Source organism: Antechinus flavipes, chromosome 1, assembly GCF_016432865.1.
Source record: "Antechinus flavipes isolate AdamAnt ecotype Samford, QLD, Australia chromosome 1, AdamAnt_v2, whole genome shotgun sequence".
Classification (NCBI taxonomy): domain Eukaryota; kingdom Metazoa; phylum Chordata; class Mammalia; order Dasyuromorphia; family Dasyuridae; genus Antechinus; species Antechinus flavipes.
In genome coordinates this window covers 35,316,839-35,329,188 of record NC_067398.1, presented here as the reverse complement: position 1 = coordinate 35,329,188, position 12,350 = coordinate 35,316,839, and the positions used below count along the sequence as shown (strand labels likewise).

Below are 12,350 nucleotides of genomic sequence, written 5' to 3'. Positions count from 1 at the left end.
ACTGAAATTGGCTATCTCCAATGTTCCCAATCCTTTTGCTACCCAATTTAGGGCTTGTAAATTATAGATGAATTTAGAAGTAGATCTTTAGTCAACAAGGAGATGACTTCAGTAAGCTTTAGTGCCTTGCATATGGTAGGCATTTAATTAATATTTGTTGAATGAATAAATAAAATATATAATGCTTTCATATTTATCTAAGCTTCAGGGTCCATAGATTAGTTTGATTATGCAGAAAACAGACACTGACTTAAAAAAAAATAACACTACTGTAATTTATAATCCTTAGGCTTGTATATTTCATATTGGGTTCAATGTATGTTCAATAAATAAAAGCAAATCCTATTTATTTTTAGCTAGTAACTTAGAATAAATAGACTTAAAATAAAATTTAGCTATCTCTTGTCCTCTACTAAAGTCTTTCTTAGATTCTCTATGGAGGGCAGTCTTAAAGACTATTCCAGTGAATACAAACTCTGGTAGGTTTGCCAAGCTGGAAAGACTTTGAATTCAGCACAGATAATGATCTGTTTATTTTTCATCCTGCAGCTAGTTTTGTTAAGAAATGAATGGTTCATTTATGGAGACTTGTGGAGACTGGACAAAAGTGAAATTTTCAACTACGGAAATACATAAAATCCATCTATCTCTATCTGGCAGAATCTTACAGGGCAACTTCTCCAAACTCTTCATGGTATAGATAATGAAACTGAAGTCCAGGAATATTGAGTGATTTACCTGATATTACTCAGATGATATTACAAATAGAATTTGAACACAGATCTTATAAGTTATAAAACCTGTGCTATTAAAATGACTTATGTGGTAAAGCCAAAAGAATATTGTTTCTAGAATCAAAGTTTAGAATTGTGCTTCTTAATTAAAATAGTCATTTATATATAAAATAGTCATTATATACATATGTATATATATATATAAAATAGTTATTTTAAATATCTGTAGTATTGATGTACTTCCTTACTCTGTCTGTGATTATATGAATCATTGGATGTAAACTCAGAAAACCAGCATTGAGTGGTCATTACTTTTTTCTTAGTAATGTGAACTTGTACTAGGAACATAGTAAGAGTTTAAGAAATGTTAACTTCAAACTCTTAGCCTCAAGTTCCTTATCTGTAAAATGGAGGCAAGAAACTTGCACTGACTACTCCAGATTTGCTGTGAGGAAAAGTGTTTTCTAAATTATTGAACTCTATCAATAAGAAATATAATTTTCATCGCTCTTTACTTTTGCAAGAATCTGAAATGAAATTTGTGGCCATTTAAATTTACCAAGAGTGCAATGGAAGAAAAGGTCACATTGGAGCAGTGTAGCTGGCAAAGAAAAAGGGCTCATATTTAGCTGATCACAAATAATAAATAATATTTCAGTGTTTGAATATAAAGAAAAATAAAGCTGTACTTTGAAAAGCAGCATATTCTGTGAATGAGGTCTAAAAGTAGGATTTTTCTATAGGATTTTTCATGCTAGGATTAAAGCTAATATTGGGAACACTGATTCAAGTCAGAAAAACCCAAGTTGAAATCTCTCCTTAGATACTTCCGAGCTCTGTGACCCCGGGCAAGTCAATTAACTTAGCTCATCCCAAGTTTCTTCAACTACTTCCTAGGGTTATTTTGACAATTAAATTAAATTATATTTGTGTAGTCCTTCACATAGTACCTGGCACATGAAATGTCCCTAATAAATGCTTGTTTCTTGCATTCATTTTACAAATACTTATGATGTGACTGCTATGTACAAAATGCTGTGATAGGTAGGATATTAAGAAAAATAAAATGTGGTATTTGCCTTAAGGATCTTAATATTTTTAAATTATTTGGTGAGATATATAGATATGTGTGTATGTATGTATGAGCAAATGGATTCAAGAGCTTAAAATATTTTGTTCAGAAATTTCCAATAGAGATTTTCCAAAAGAACACAGAATGAGAAGATATAAAGGAATCTACCTGTTGTCTCCTTACTCTTTTCAAAAATAGCAATAGAAATAAAAAGGAGCAAAATTACTAGAAAACACAAAATGATATTTCAAAGGTCATACAAAGAAATGTTCAAAACTATGAGGAGCTTTAACACAATGAAAAATTTTATGAATTAAAAATTACAGAATAAAAAATGCCAGGGGGCGGGGGGAAGTATTTAAAGCAGCCCTGCAAAAATATATTTTTTCAACAGACAGGAAAATGAATAAGAATGAGCATCATAATAAGATAGTACTTTCAGGCTATCTCATGAAGATCATACTTGATTCAAAATCCCTTTATAAAGTCACAGACAGTTAAAAGAAAAAAAAATCAGCAGAAATATTTACAGGATGAAATAAGGACCTAAATTTGAACAGGAAATTTAAGGACTAAATGATGGTCAAGTCAACAGTGTAGAAAGATCTATGATAAATGCTTATAAGTGAATTTAAGATTATTTTAGCAGAGCTCAGAATAGTGAAAAGAAGAGAATTCAAAGAAACTCAAAATTACTTGACAAGGAAAAAGATTTGGAAGCAATGAAAAAAAAAAAGTAATGATCTCTGGGACAGAATAAGGAGACAAAATTTAAGATTTCTATAGCTCCCTGAAAACTGAAGAGCACAATAATATGATCACTATATCTTTAGGAAATTATGTGATATTCCTCACTAGTGAAGATGAGACACCAATTACAAATCAGCAAATTCCTAAGACAAAAGATATGAACTCAAGATTCAACCATTCCTTATGTTAAACTCCAAAATTATATATAAATTTCCAAAAAGAAAGGGATTACATACATTTATAAATGCCATTTTAAAGTTCCAAAATACAGTAATATATTTTCTGTTTCCTAAATGATGGAAGTTATAATATGGTACTCTGAAAGTTAAGAATTGTGGGAAGTCAGTCCCTTCCTAGAATCAACTTCCTAGTAAAGCTAAGTTGTGTATTTGAATAATGATATTTTAAAATGAAAATAACTGAGAAATTCATCTAGAAAAGATCTAATTTCTGGAAAGTCTTTGATTTGGAAAACAAAAAAACATTTGTGTGCAACTTCAGTGTTTTAATCAGTAAATGCAATACAACAACTGAATCTTATTAGCCTTTGTGTCTGTCATTATCATAGAGATAAAAGGATTAAAAAATAATACTACAGGTTTATTAAATACTAACATAGTTAAACTTGAGGAAGAAAAAAAAAGAAAGTAGGCAAAAGTGAATAAATTTATTTTGGATATTAACAGAGTTTTGTTTTGTTTTTAAGAGAGTGGAAACACAGCAAGGAAATAAGAGCGAACCCAATTCCACTTCCAAATTCAATTATAAAGTACAAATCTTTTCCTTAAACAGTAGATGAGGGATGATCAGAGGATCTTGGATTTACATTTGAAAAAAACTTCAGAAGCTATCTATTCCAATACCATCATTTTAAATAACAGGAAGCCTATTATAATAAATTAAGAAATTTATCCAAGATTTTGTAATCTAAAATCCCCTAGATTTTTACAGTTCAGAATTGGCCCTCTATAACATTTCAAGACAGAATGTGAAGAACCTCAGAGACCAATCAATGGATTGAGATATCTTGGTGTTAACACTGCCATTTCTAAGATCCATGCATTTCATTTCCCATCACCCTAGGGCTTCTTTGGGAACAGATCCCCCTAACTGATTTCTTTTCATTCTGAAAGGCTTGAGTTGACACTGGGTTTTGTTTCCTGAGGCTGATTTTTTGCACAATTATGGCATGGACATAATCACTTGCTGTGATTCTCATTAGATTTCTTAATCATTGAGCCTGGAATATTTGGCGTGAATAGGACTCCAGGAAAAGACTGAGTCTTTGGTAGCTAGGTAGGTGCAAAGAGGAGAAAGTCTTTGCTGAATTTAAGTGGGCCTTAGGTGGGCCTTGTTTGAAGTGGTCCTAGGAGACCAAGCTACAAACCGAGGAAGACATTATGAGGATTATCTTGTCCTAAAATGGGCCCTTTTGACTTCTTTGCATTGACAGGGTTATCTTTGAGCCCCACAGTTACTATATGCAATTAGAAGGTTAAACTTTAGATGTCAACTCCTGAGGTTATTTTTCTACTATATAAGGCCCTACCTTCTCCCTTGTTAATTGTGAATTCATTAGGAGCTCTGCCTATCCTATGATGTTGCAACTCCTTTATGAGCTTTTCTAGCTTACTAAGTATCATGATGGAATCTCTAGGAACTTTTTCTGCCTTATGGCATCAGTTTATTTCTGTCTTTCCCTGGTAATGGCAAAGCTTATTCCCTTTTGAAAGTTAGTCTGCCACCAACAGCTTAATAAAATCTTTACTTCTCGATTTGGAGATAGTCCAAGTCATAAAGTCTTCTGAGACACTGTGACACTGGCCCAGATTCCCAACATATTTTGGGGTTCAACTCTCACAACCTATTAGTGTGATTATTATTTGGTAGAGTAGCTGTGGAAGAACTGGGTATCTCTATTATTAATTCACTTTCAGGCAGTCATCATGGCCCATTTTTTTCTCAAATACACTGTGGACATGAGGAAAATGACTTTATCTTTCTATACATATCAATTCTATACATATCAATCAGTTTCATCTTTCAATGTCTCTTGAATAAGAGATCTTTGATCTCATACAACTCGGTACAAGGGATTATCACCATGTGCCTTGATTATTAAACAATAGCCTACTGGGGGGTGGGAGGTGGGGGGAAGTTCATCTGCCTCAAATCTTTTCTCCCTCCATCCTATCCACTATTCAGCCAGTAAGTTATTTTCCTAAAATACAAGGCTGATCATCATGTCGCTCCTTAGTCAATAAATTCCACTTCCAATTGCTTCCAGGATCAAATAGAAAAATGCTGTTTGACATTCAAAGTTCTTCATAATGCAGTTCCCTCCTACCTTTCCATTTTTCTTATACCTTATTTCCAAAAACCTACTCTTTGATCCACTGACACTGACCTCCTGACTGTTCCATGAGCTAAGACATTCTAGCTCTTCGCTCTAAGCATTTTGCCTCCATACTTGAAATGCTATCCCTCCTGTCTTTGTACTATTAACCTCTCTGTATTTCTTTATATTTCACCTAAAATGCCAAATTCTACAAGAAACCTTGCACATTCTTTCTTAATTCCAATGCCTTCTCAGTTAATTATTTCATATTTGTCTTGTATATTACTTGCTTTGTACGCATTTGTTTGTAAGTTCCTTGAAGACAGGGACTGTTTTTTGCCACTTTTTTGTGTCTCCAATACTTTGCACAACACCTTAATAATTTTGTTTTGATTGACTTGATTTTATTGTGAGAAATTAATTTTTTTGTATTTAATAAATATTTTATTATAATATGATACAATATATATTTATATAAATATATTGTACGTTACATATAAATATATGAATATATAAAAATATGTTATATCATATATAATAAAATAATAAATATTTTATTAGGACCAAAGTTTTTCACCTTTTCCACTTTCTCATCCAGAAACCAAAGTGTGGGAAAAATTTCTCTTAGAGGTTTATCAAAGTCAAATCTAATCTGACAGTAAAAGTAATTTTAAGTTTAAGCTAATGGGATATTCCTGTTCATTATATTTACTCAGACAGGTAGAGAGAAAGGTTGATTTATAAAGAAAAGTGATATGAAAACTGCTATCTCTTTGACCTAGATTTGAGTTACCTAAATCACTTATCCCAAGACATTCATGTTAGTATAGCCCACAGCTCTCATTGCGTTAACCAGTAAGAGTTAATTGCCATCCTTCTAGAAATTCTACTCCTTCAAGGGCAATATAAATTGCCAAATAATCATCCTCTTATTAATAACCTGCTGATTTTATTAATAAAATGATTTAATTACCCAAAAACGATGTCTCTTGAAACCTTTAGCTTTAAAAGCTACACTTCAGAAAATACTTGGGATTATCTTGAAAAGGAACCCATGCTATATTTAGCTGTGAAATGATTTTTAGATGAAAAGTTTGAACAGTATGATAGTTCTTTCTCTATCTTGTTTTGAAAGTTTTCTAATTATATTAAAAATTGCAGTATTTTTCAAGTTCTTTTTTTTATTATTTGAAGATATTATAATACTAAGAACCCATTGTTTGCAGATGGGTGTCATGGATGAATGCTGTAACAATTTTATTTTCTCAAATATTTGAACTTTTATAGACCTTCATATTCTCTTTTCTGTTATCTCACTTACTCTGCCCCCTCCCCACTCCAGGATAACTATTTTGAAGGATGGAGAACTCCAAATAGCCAACGTAACTAAATTGGATGTTGGAACATATACTTGTCTGGCTGAGAACCAGTTTGGGAAAGCAAGCAGTTCCACAAACTTAGTAGTTACAGGTATGATGTTGTTCTTAAAGATGGCAGATATGCCCTAAATTGCAGAGAAAAGCACTAAAATTAATGAAGATTTATTTATTTCAGTCATATAAAATGTATTGGGACCATTTGTCATCAAATTGTATTATATTTCTTAATGCTTAAATATTGTATATTTCTTCCCCTCAGGAGAATATATTTTCTATCTGTTTATTCTCAGCATCTTAAATAGCACTTGCATCTAGCAGTTACTTTATAAAAAGATAACTTAATTGAATTTGCAAAAGGAAGGAGTGGGTCAGATTTTTACTGTTTTACACTATAACATAATGTCAAACAATGGGCACATTATTAAGTGTGCTTTAATTATGTGCAATTTAGCAGCGATTTTCTTTATTGTACTTTAAATTTATGAAATAAAATAAGCATCTCTATAATATAGTACAATAAAAAAGATGATTGTATATGAAACTCAAAATCTACTATATACAGCTTGATATTATTTTCAAATGTACAACAAATTTATCATGCAGTTTCTTTTTTTTCTTGTTTTTTCCTTCCCTCCTCCATCCCATCATCTTAGAAATGGATGCCTTTAAACATAATATATTTCTCTGTGTGTGTATATGGGTGGGTGTGAGTGGGTGTGGGTATGTGTTTAAAGTCATTCTTAAGACAATATTGCTCCTACCCAACAATTTTCCAGGCATATAGTTTTATCATTTTTATATTTTATGAATTGGATTGTTTTCTTTTATGTTACCTATGCTATGTAAAATACCTGGCAAACTAGGTTGGCTGTCATTAAGAATTTCCTAGAAAATGAGGGTGTTCTTAATCAAGCAGTATTTTTAAGGAAAGAGGATAGAACAAAAAGGGAAAAGGAAGAAGTGTATTCATGGAATAAGTTGATTGTAGATTATTACACCTAAAATCCATCATTCATTGTGAAGAATGAAGAATTTAGAAGTAGAGAAATTGTGATAAAAAATCTGGTCTGTTACTTGTAAAGAGCAAAACATTTCACCTCATTAAGTCTTGGTTTTCTCATTTAGAAAATGTCATGATTGGGCTTCCATCTGAAAAGTCATTCTGTTCTTATTAACCTATTAACCTTATTCTTTTTTGAATGAATTATTTTAAATTCTTAGTAACCTGGTGTCTGTGGAATAATTTAAAGATGAATATCTTCATATTTAAATATAAATTTTCTCCTTACTCCCACCAGCTGTCAAAATTACTGAAAACAGCGGGTTCCCCAATGCCTATCCCAGACAATGGACTACGTACGAGTCAAGGAAAATAACAAATCATTTCTGACTATGCAATTTTCATGCCTAACTTTCATTGCAAACTTTCCTATAGTTTTCAAATACTCAGTGATTTACCAGTGTTGGTATCATAATCACATGTTATAAATATCTCAATCTTTACTTTTTTCTGTAATTCAAGTAAACCAAAAAAGTTGAGTGAAGCTCAGTAAGGATAATGTTACTAGGAAATAGTTCATCCGACTATCTGTTTAAGTGATAATTTGACAATTGTAATTTTATGAATGTTTGAGCATTTGTTGTTTTTGTTTTGTTTTGTTTTGTTTTTCTGTAGAACCCACAAGAATAACATTGGCCCCATCCAACATGGATGTTTCTGTTGGAGAAAGTGTAATCCTGCCTTGTCAAGTTCAGCATGATCCCCTTTTAGATATTGTGTTTACTTGGTATTTTAATGGAGCCATCACAGATTTTAAAAAAGATGGATCTCATTTTGAGAAAGTAGGTGGGGTAAGTTATGGAAACCTACTCATGCTACTAAGATTGTATGGGGCAAGTATATATTTCTCTATTAAGAACTCTGCTAGGACTTTAAAAAATTCCAATTCTGATTCTTCCCCAAGCATTGATCATATCAAAACATTGCAATTAAATGATGCAAAGTTTCCAAATGCAGATTTTAATTTAAAATTGAAATTTTTTGAGACCCAAATTTGAAAAGGTCTGTTTCTTTTACTCTTTGAGATCAAAAACTAAAGCTTGTATAAATGTATATTATTGTGTATTGTAGCTAGTAGTGGAGAATGATGAGGGGGGAAATTGGAGAGTACAATTGTAATTTTAGATGAGGAAATTGTCAAATTAGATAGCATTGAAAGAAATGGAGAAACTTCATTATGCTTAAAAGCAAGATAGATAATGAAATAATGAATGGATAATGAAACATCAGTGTTTAATATGTGCTCAGAAAATGGCATAAGTAAGAACATAAAGGTAAAGATAATCAAATAATAGGGGGAAATGGTCAATAAGACCAAAATTATCTAAGTAGCAATTCTATTCATGGAAGTATTAGTAGTAGCCTGTTGAAAACCAAAGGTGAATACTTTGAGATTTTGAGAGGTGTCAGACTGTTTTAGGATGCCAAAAGAAAAAAAAAAAAAACTTGAGACTGAAAGTAAATGAGAATGGACCCTAGAGTGAGAGATGACAACCAAATATGAGTTGCCTAGAAAACTGTCTCTTAGAGTCATAGAAAAGCCTAATGTGTAATTTTCATTCTTTTCATCTCTAAAGTAAGGGCTACTGAAAAGACCAGGTAATGCAATAATTCACAGAATCTCAGAGTAGGAAGAGATTATCATATCATAGCTATACATCTTAAAAATCTCAAGGGAAAAGTAATCTACTTGTTCCTGAAGTTTGCCAGTTCTCATTTGGTTAACTTTCACTGGTAGGCAATCTTTTCATCTGTCAGGCCTGTCAGGCCTCTGAAAATTAGTTATATAGATCTAAAGTTAGAAGTGATCTCAGATACCATTGAATTCATAACCATTGCTTGATTTTTATTTCTGGAAGAAAATGAAACTTGTAACCCTTAATAAGTGTATTACTAATAGTTCAACAGGAAGGAATACTCAAAATCAGAGGGTATAGCCATAAGGTGAATTTGAAAGAATGACATAAAAGTTAGGTGATGAGAAAGGGAAGCTCAGGGTGCAGAAGGAAAGAAGAGGTAGAATGTTATAAATTATTTCACATGAAGAGGTGTGAAAAGCTATTACAACCATATTATTTATTAGATGAGAAAACAGAGTTTAAGAGATTTGTCCAAAAACTACATAGCAACAGAGATGGAATCAGAACCAGTGTCTCTAATGCTAAATTTTGCCATCTTGCCATTACTTCCAATGATATTCTCTGAGACTAGACAGGACAAGTCAAATCATGTTCCTATGACAACCTGTATTTGGACATAGCTAGCATCTTCATCCCAAGTCTTTTCTTCTCTTAGCTAAATGTCCCCAATTACATCAATCTGTTCTTACAGAGCCTAAAGAAATCCTGGATTTAAATGTGGCCTCAGATATTCACTAGATGGCTGACATTAAAAAAATCAGATCACTTGTGTTTGCATCATCTTTCTCAAGTGCAAAATGAGAATAATAATGGAACTCTATCCTCCTCCTCCAGGATTGTTGTAGGAATCAAATGAGATAATTACATTTGTAAAGCACTTATTATCTGACATTATATTGATGCTGTTGTTGTCTCAGTAGTAGTAGTAATAGTGATGGTGGTAATAGTGCAGTCTAGGTGTTTCATAAAAGTAATAGTGGTGATGGTAATAGTAGTAGCAATAGTAGTAGTAGTAGTAATAGTTGTAATTGCAGCACAGTAGTAGTAATAGTAGTAGTAGTAGAAGTAACGGTAGTAATTGTAGTAGTAATGGTAGTAGTTGTAATAAGTAATAGTAGCAGTAGTAGTAATAGCAGTAATAGTAACAGGAGAAGGAAGAGTGGGGTGATAGTAGCAGTAGTAATAATAGTAATAGCAGCAGCAGTAGTAGTAGTAGTATGTAGTAATATGCAGTACTAGTAGTAGTAGTAATAGGTAGTGGTGGCAATAGTAGTAGTAGTAGTAGCAGCAGTGATAGCAGTAATAATAGAAGGAGGAGGAATGGGGTGGTAGTTGTAGTAATAGTAGTAATAGTAGTAGTAGTAGTAGTAATAGTTGTAATTGCAGCAGCAGTAGTAGTAATAGTAGTAGTAGTAGAAATAGTAGTAATAGTAGTAGTAGTAATAAGTAATAGTAGCAGTAGTAGTAATAGCAGTAATGGTAGTAGGAGAAGGAGGAGTGGAGTGATAGTAGTAGTAGTAATAATAGTAATAGCAGCAGCAGCAGTAGTAGTAATATGTAGTAATATGTAGTAATAGTAGTAGTAGTAATAAGTAGTGGTGGCAATAGTAGTAGTAGCAGCAGTGATAGCAGTAATAGTAGGAGGAGGAGGAATGGAGTGGTAGTTGTAGTAATAGTAGTAATAGTAGTAGATGGCACAGTCTTAAGGCCTTTGCTGTCTTAATCAGTTTCCTTTCCATTCTCTTTACCTTATCAATATCTTTAAAATTTGATACCCAAACTGACCAGAACTCTCTAGATATGAATGATCTCACTAGGACAGAGGGTGGTGGAATTATCACTTTCTTAGTGTAAAAAACTCTGCTTCTCAATATAACCTGAGGTAGAATTTTTTGTGGTTTGATTTGTTTTGACTAAAATATTAATAGCAGTAATACATGATAACCTCTTTAATAGGACCAGAGAAGTAGAATATAACCTTAAAGATATATAAATTGCTTTTTTTTTTCCCATGAGATATAGGGATCTCAATTTGTGATTTAAAAGTCTGGAAGCTCTTCCAATGTCAAAATGGGGATAGGGGCATTGTTTGTGTGTGTACACATCTATATAAAAGTGAGCCTAAAGGAAACTTGTCACAAATTTAAACACAACATCCAGGTATTAAGGAACATTGTCAAAAGCTTTAAATAAATGAGAGAGAGAGAGAGAGAGAGAGAGAGAGAGAGAGAGAGAGAGAGAGAGAGAGAGAGACTAGAAAATAAGAATCAAATATGAGCATTTATCTTGCTTATTCCAAAACATGCCATATAGAATCATCCTTCTCATTTCCTTCCCATCAGATCCTTGATTCTAACCTTGTGACTTTGACCTCTGATAGATGAATTTATGACTTGTTCTTTAAAATGTACCAGAAATTCAATTCCCATCTATCTCCAGACAACTTTTAACTTTCAATCTCTGCTTTATGATAAATTTGGGTTAAATGATCATCCTGCTTTTTTATGTTGTCTCTGCCCCACCCCTTTCACATTTGGCTATAATTTCCTTTAGGGAAAGGTCTATCCCAATTGCTTGCTTACATTTGTATTCTCAGTTACTAGTCTAGTTCCTGCATCGTTTAAGTGCTAACAATATAATTAGATTATTGTATAATATAAATGTTGTGTACATTGGGATTCTTTCTGTCTTTAAGCTCTTTAAGATTAATGCCTATTATATTTGATTCAATAGTTTTACATATTTTACTGAATTTCATGGGGTTATGGTTCCACACTGATTTCCTGAGTGGTTGAGTGAAATTCACAGCTTCGTATTAGTGTTCCTGTCCCCCCAAAGTCCTTCTAGTAAGAGTTCTTTTCTTTTCTTTTCTTTTTTTTATCAACTTGGCCAATCTAATGATAGTGAGTTTTAATTTGTGTTTCTCTTATTATTTGTTGGATTTTTTCATATGATTATTAATGGATTAATTTTTTGGCTACTAGTTCATATTTTTTGACCATTTTTCACTTATGAAATAGATTTGTTCTAGTTGCCTTTGTAGAAAGTCTTTATCAGATAAATTTGCTGTGAAGGTTTTTTTTTTTTCCCCCAATTGTTTCTTTTCTAACAGATTTATTTTTTCGCGTGTAAACTTTTCAATTTTATGTAATTGAAAATGTCTATCTATTTTATCTCCCTTTCCTCTTCCACATTTTCAGAAGAATTCTTTCTCAATACATTGTTATGAAAGGTTTTGCCTTCCAGTACTTTTTAATTTGTTAAGGATATAAACTTTTAGGCCTAAGTTGGGTATCCATTTAGAGGAGACATTAAAAACTTTTAAAACCTATTTCTCCATCAAACTTTCTAATTTACTCATACCTCACCCTCCAGTA

General features: G+C 32.3%; 1 protein-coding gene across 1 annotated transcript in view; it reads left to right on the top strand.

Annotated features, from left to right (window-relative positions):
- The window catches only part of CNTN3 (contactin 3), a 433,701-nt gene that overhangs the window by 364,923 nt on the left and 56,428 nt on the right, over window positions 1-12,350 (top strand). The window contains exons 12-13 of the mRNA XM_051980952.1: window positions 6,237-6,364; window positions 7,949-8,124. Coding sequence (XP_051836912.1) covers window positions 6,237-6,364; window positions 7,949-8,124 — 304 coding nt within the window. The remainder of the gene's footprint in view (window positions 1-6,236; window positions 6,365-7,948; window positions 8,125-12,350) is intronic.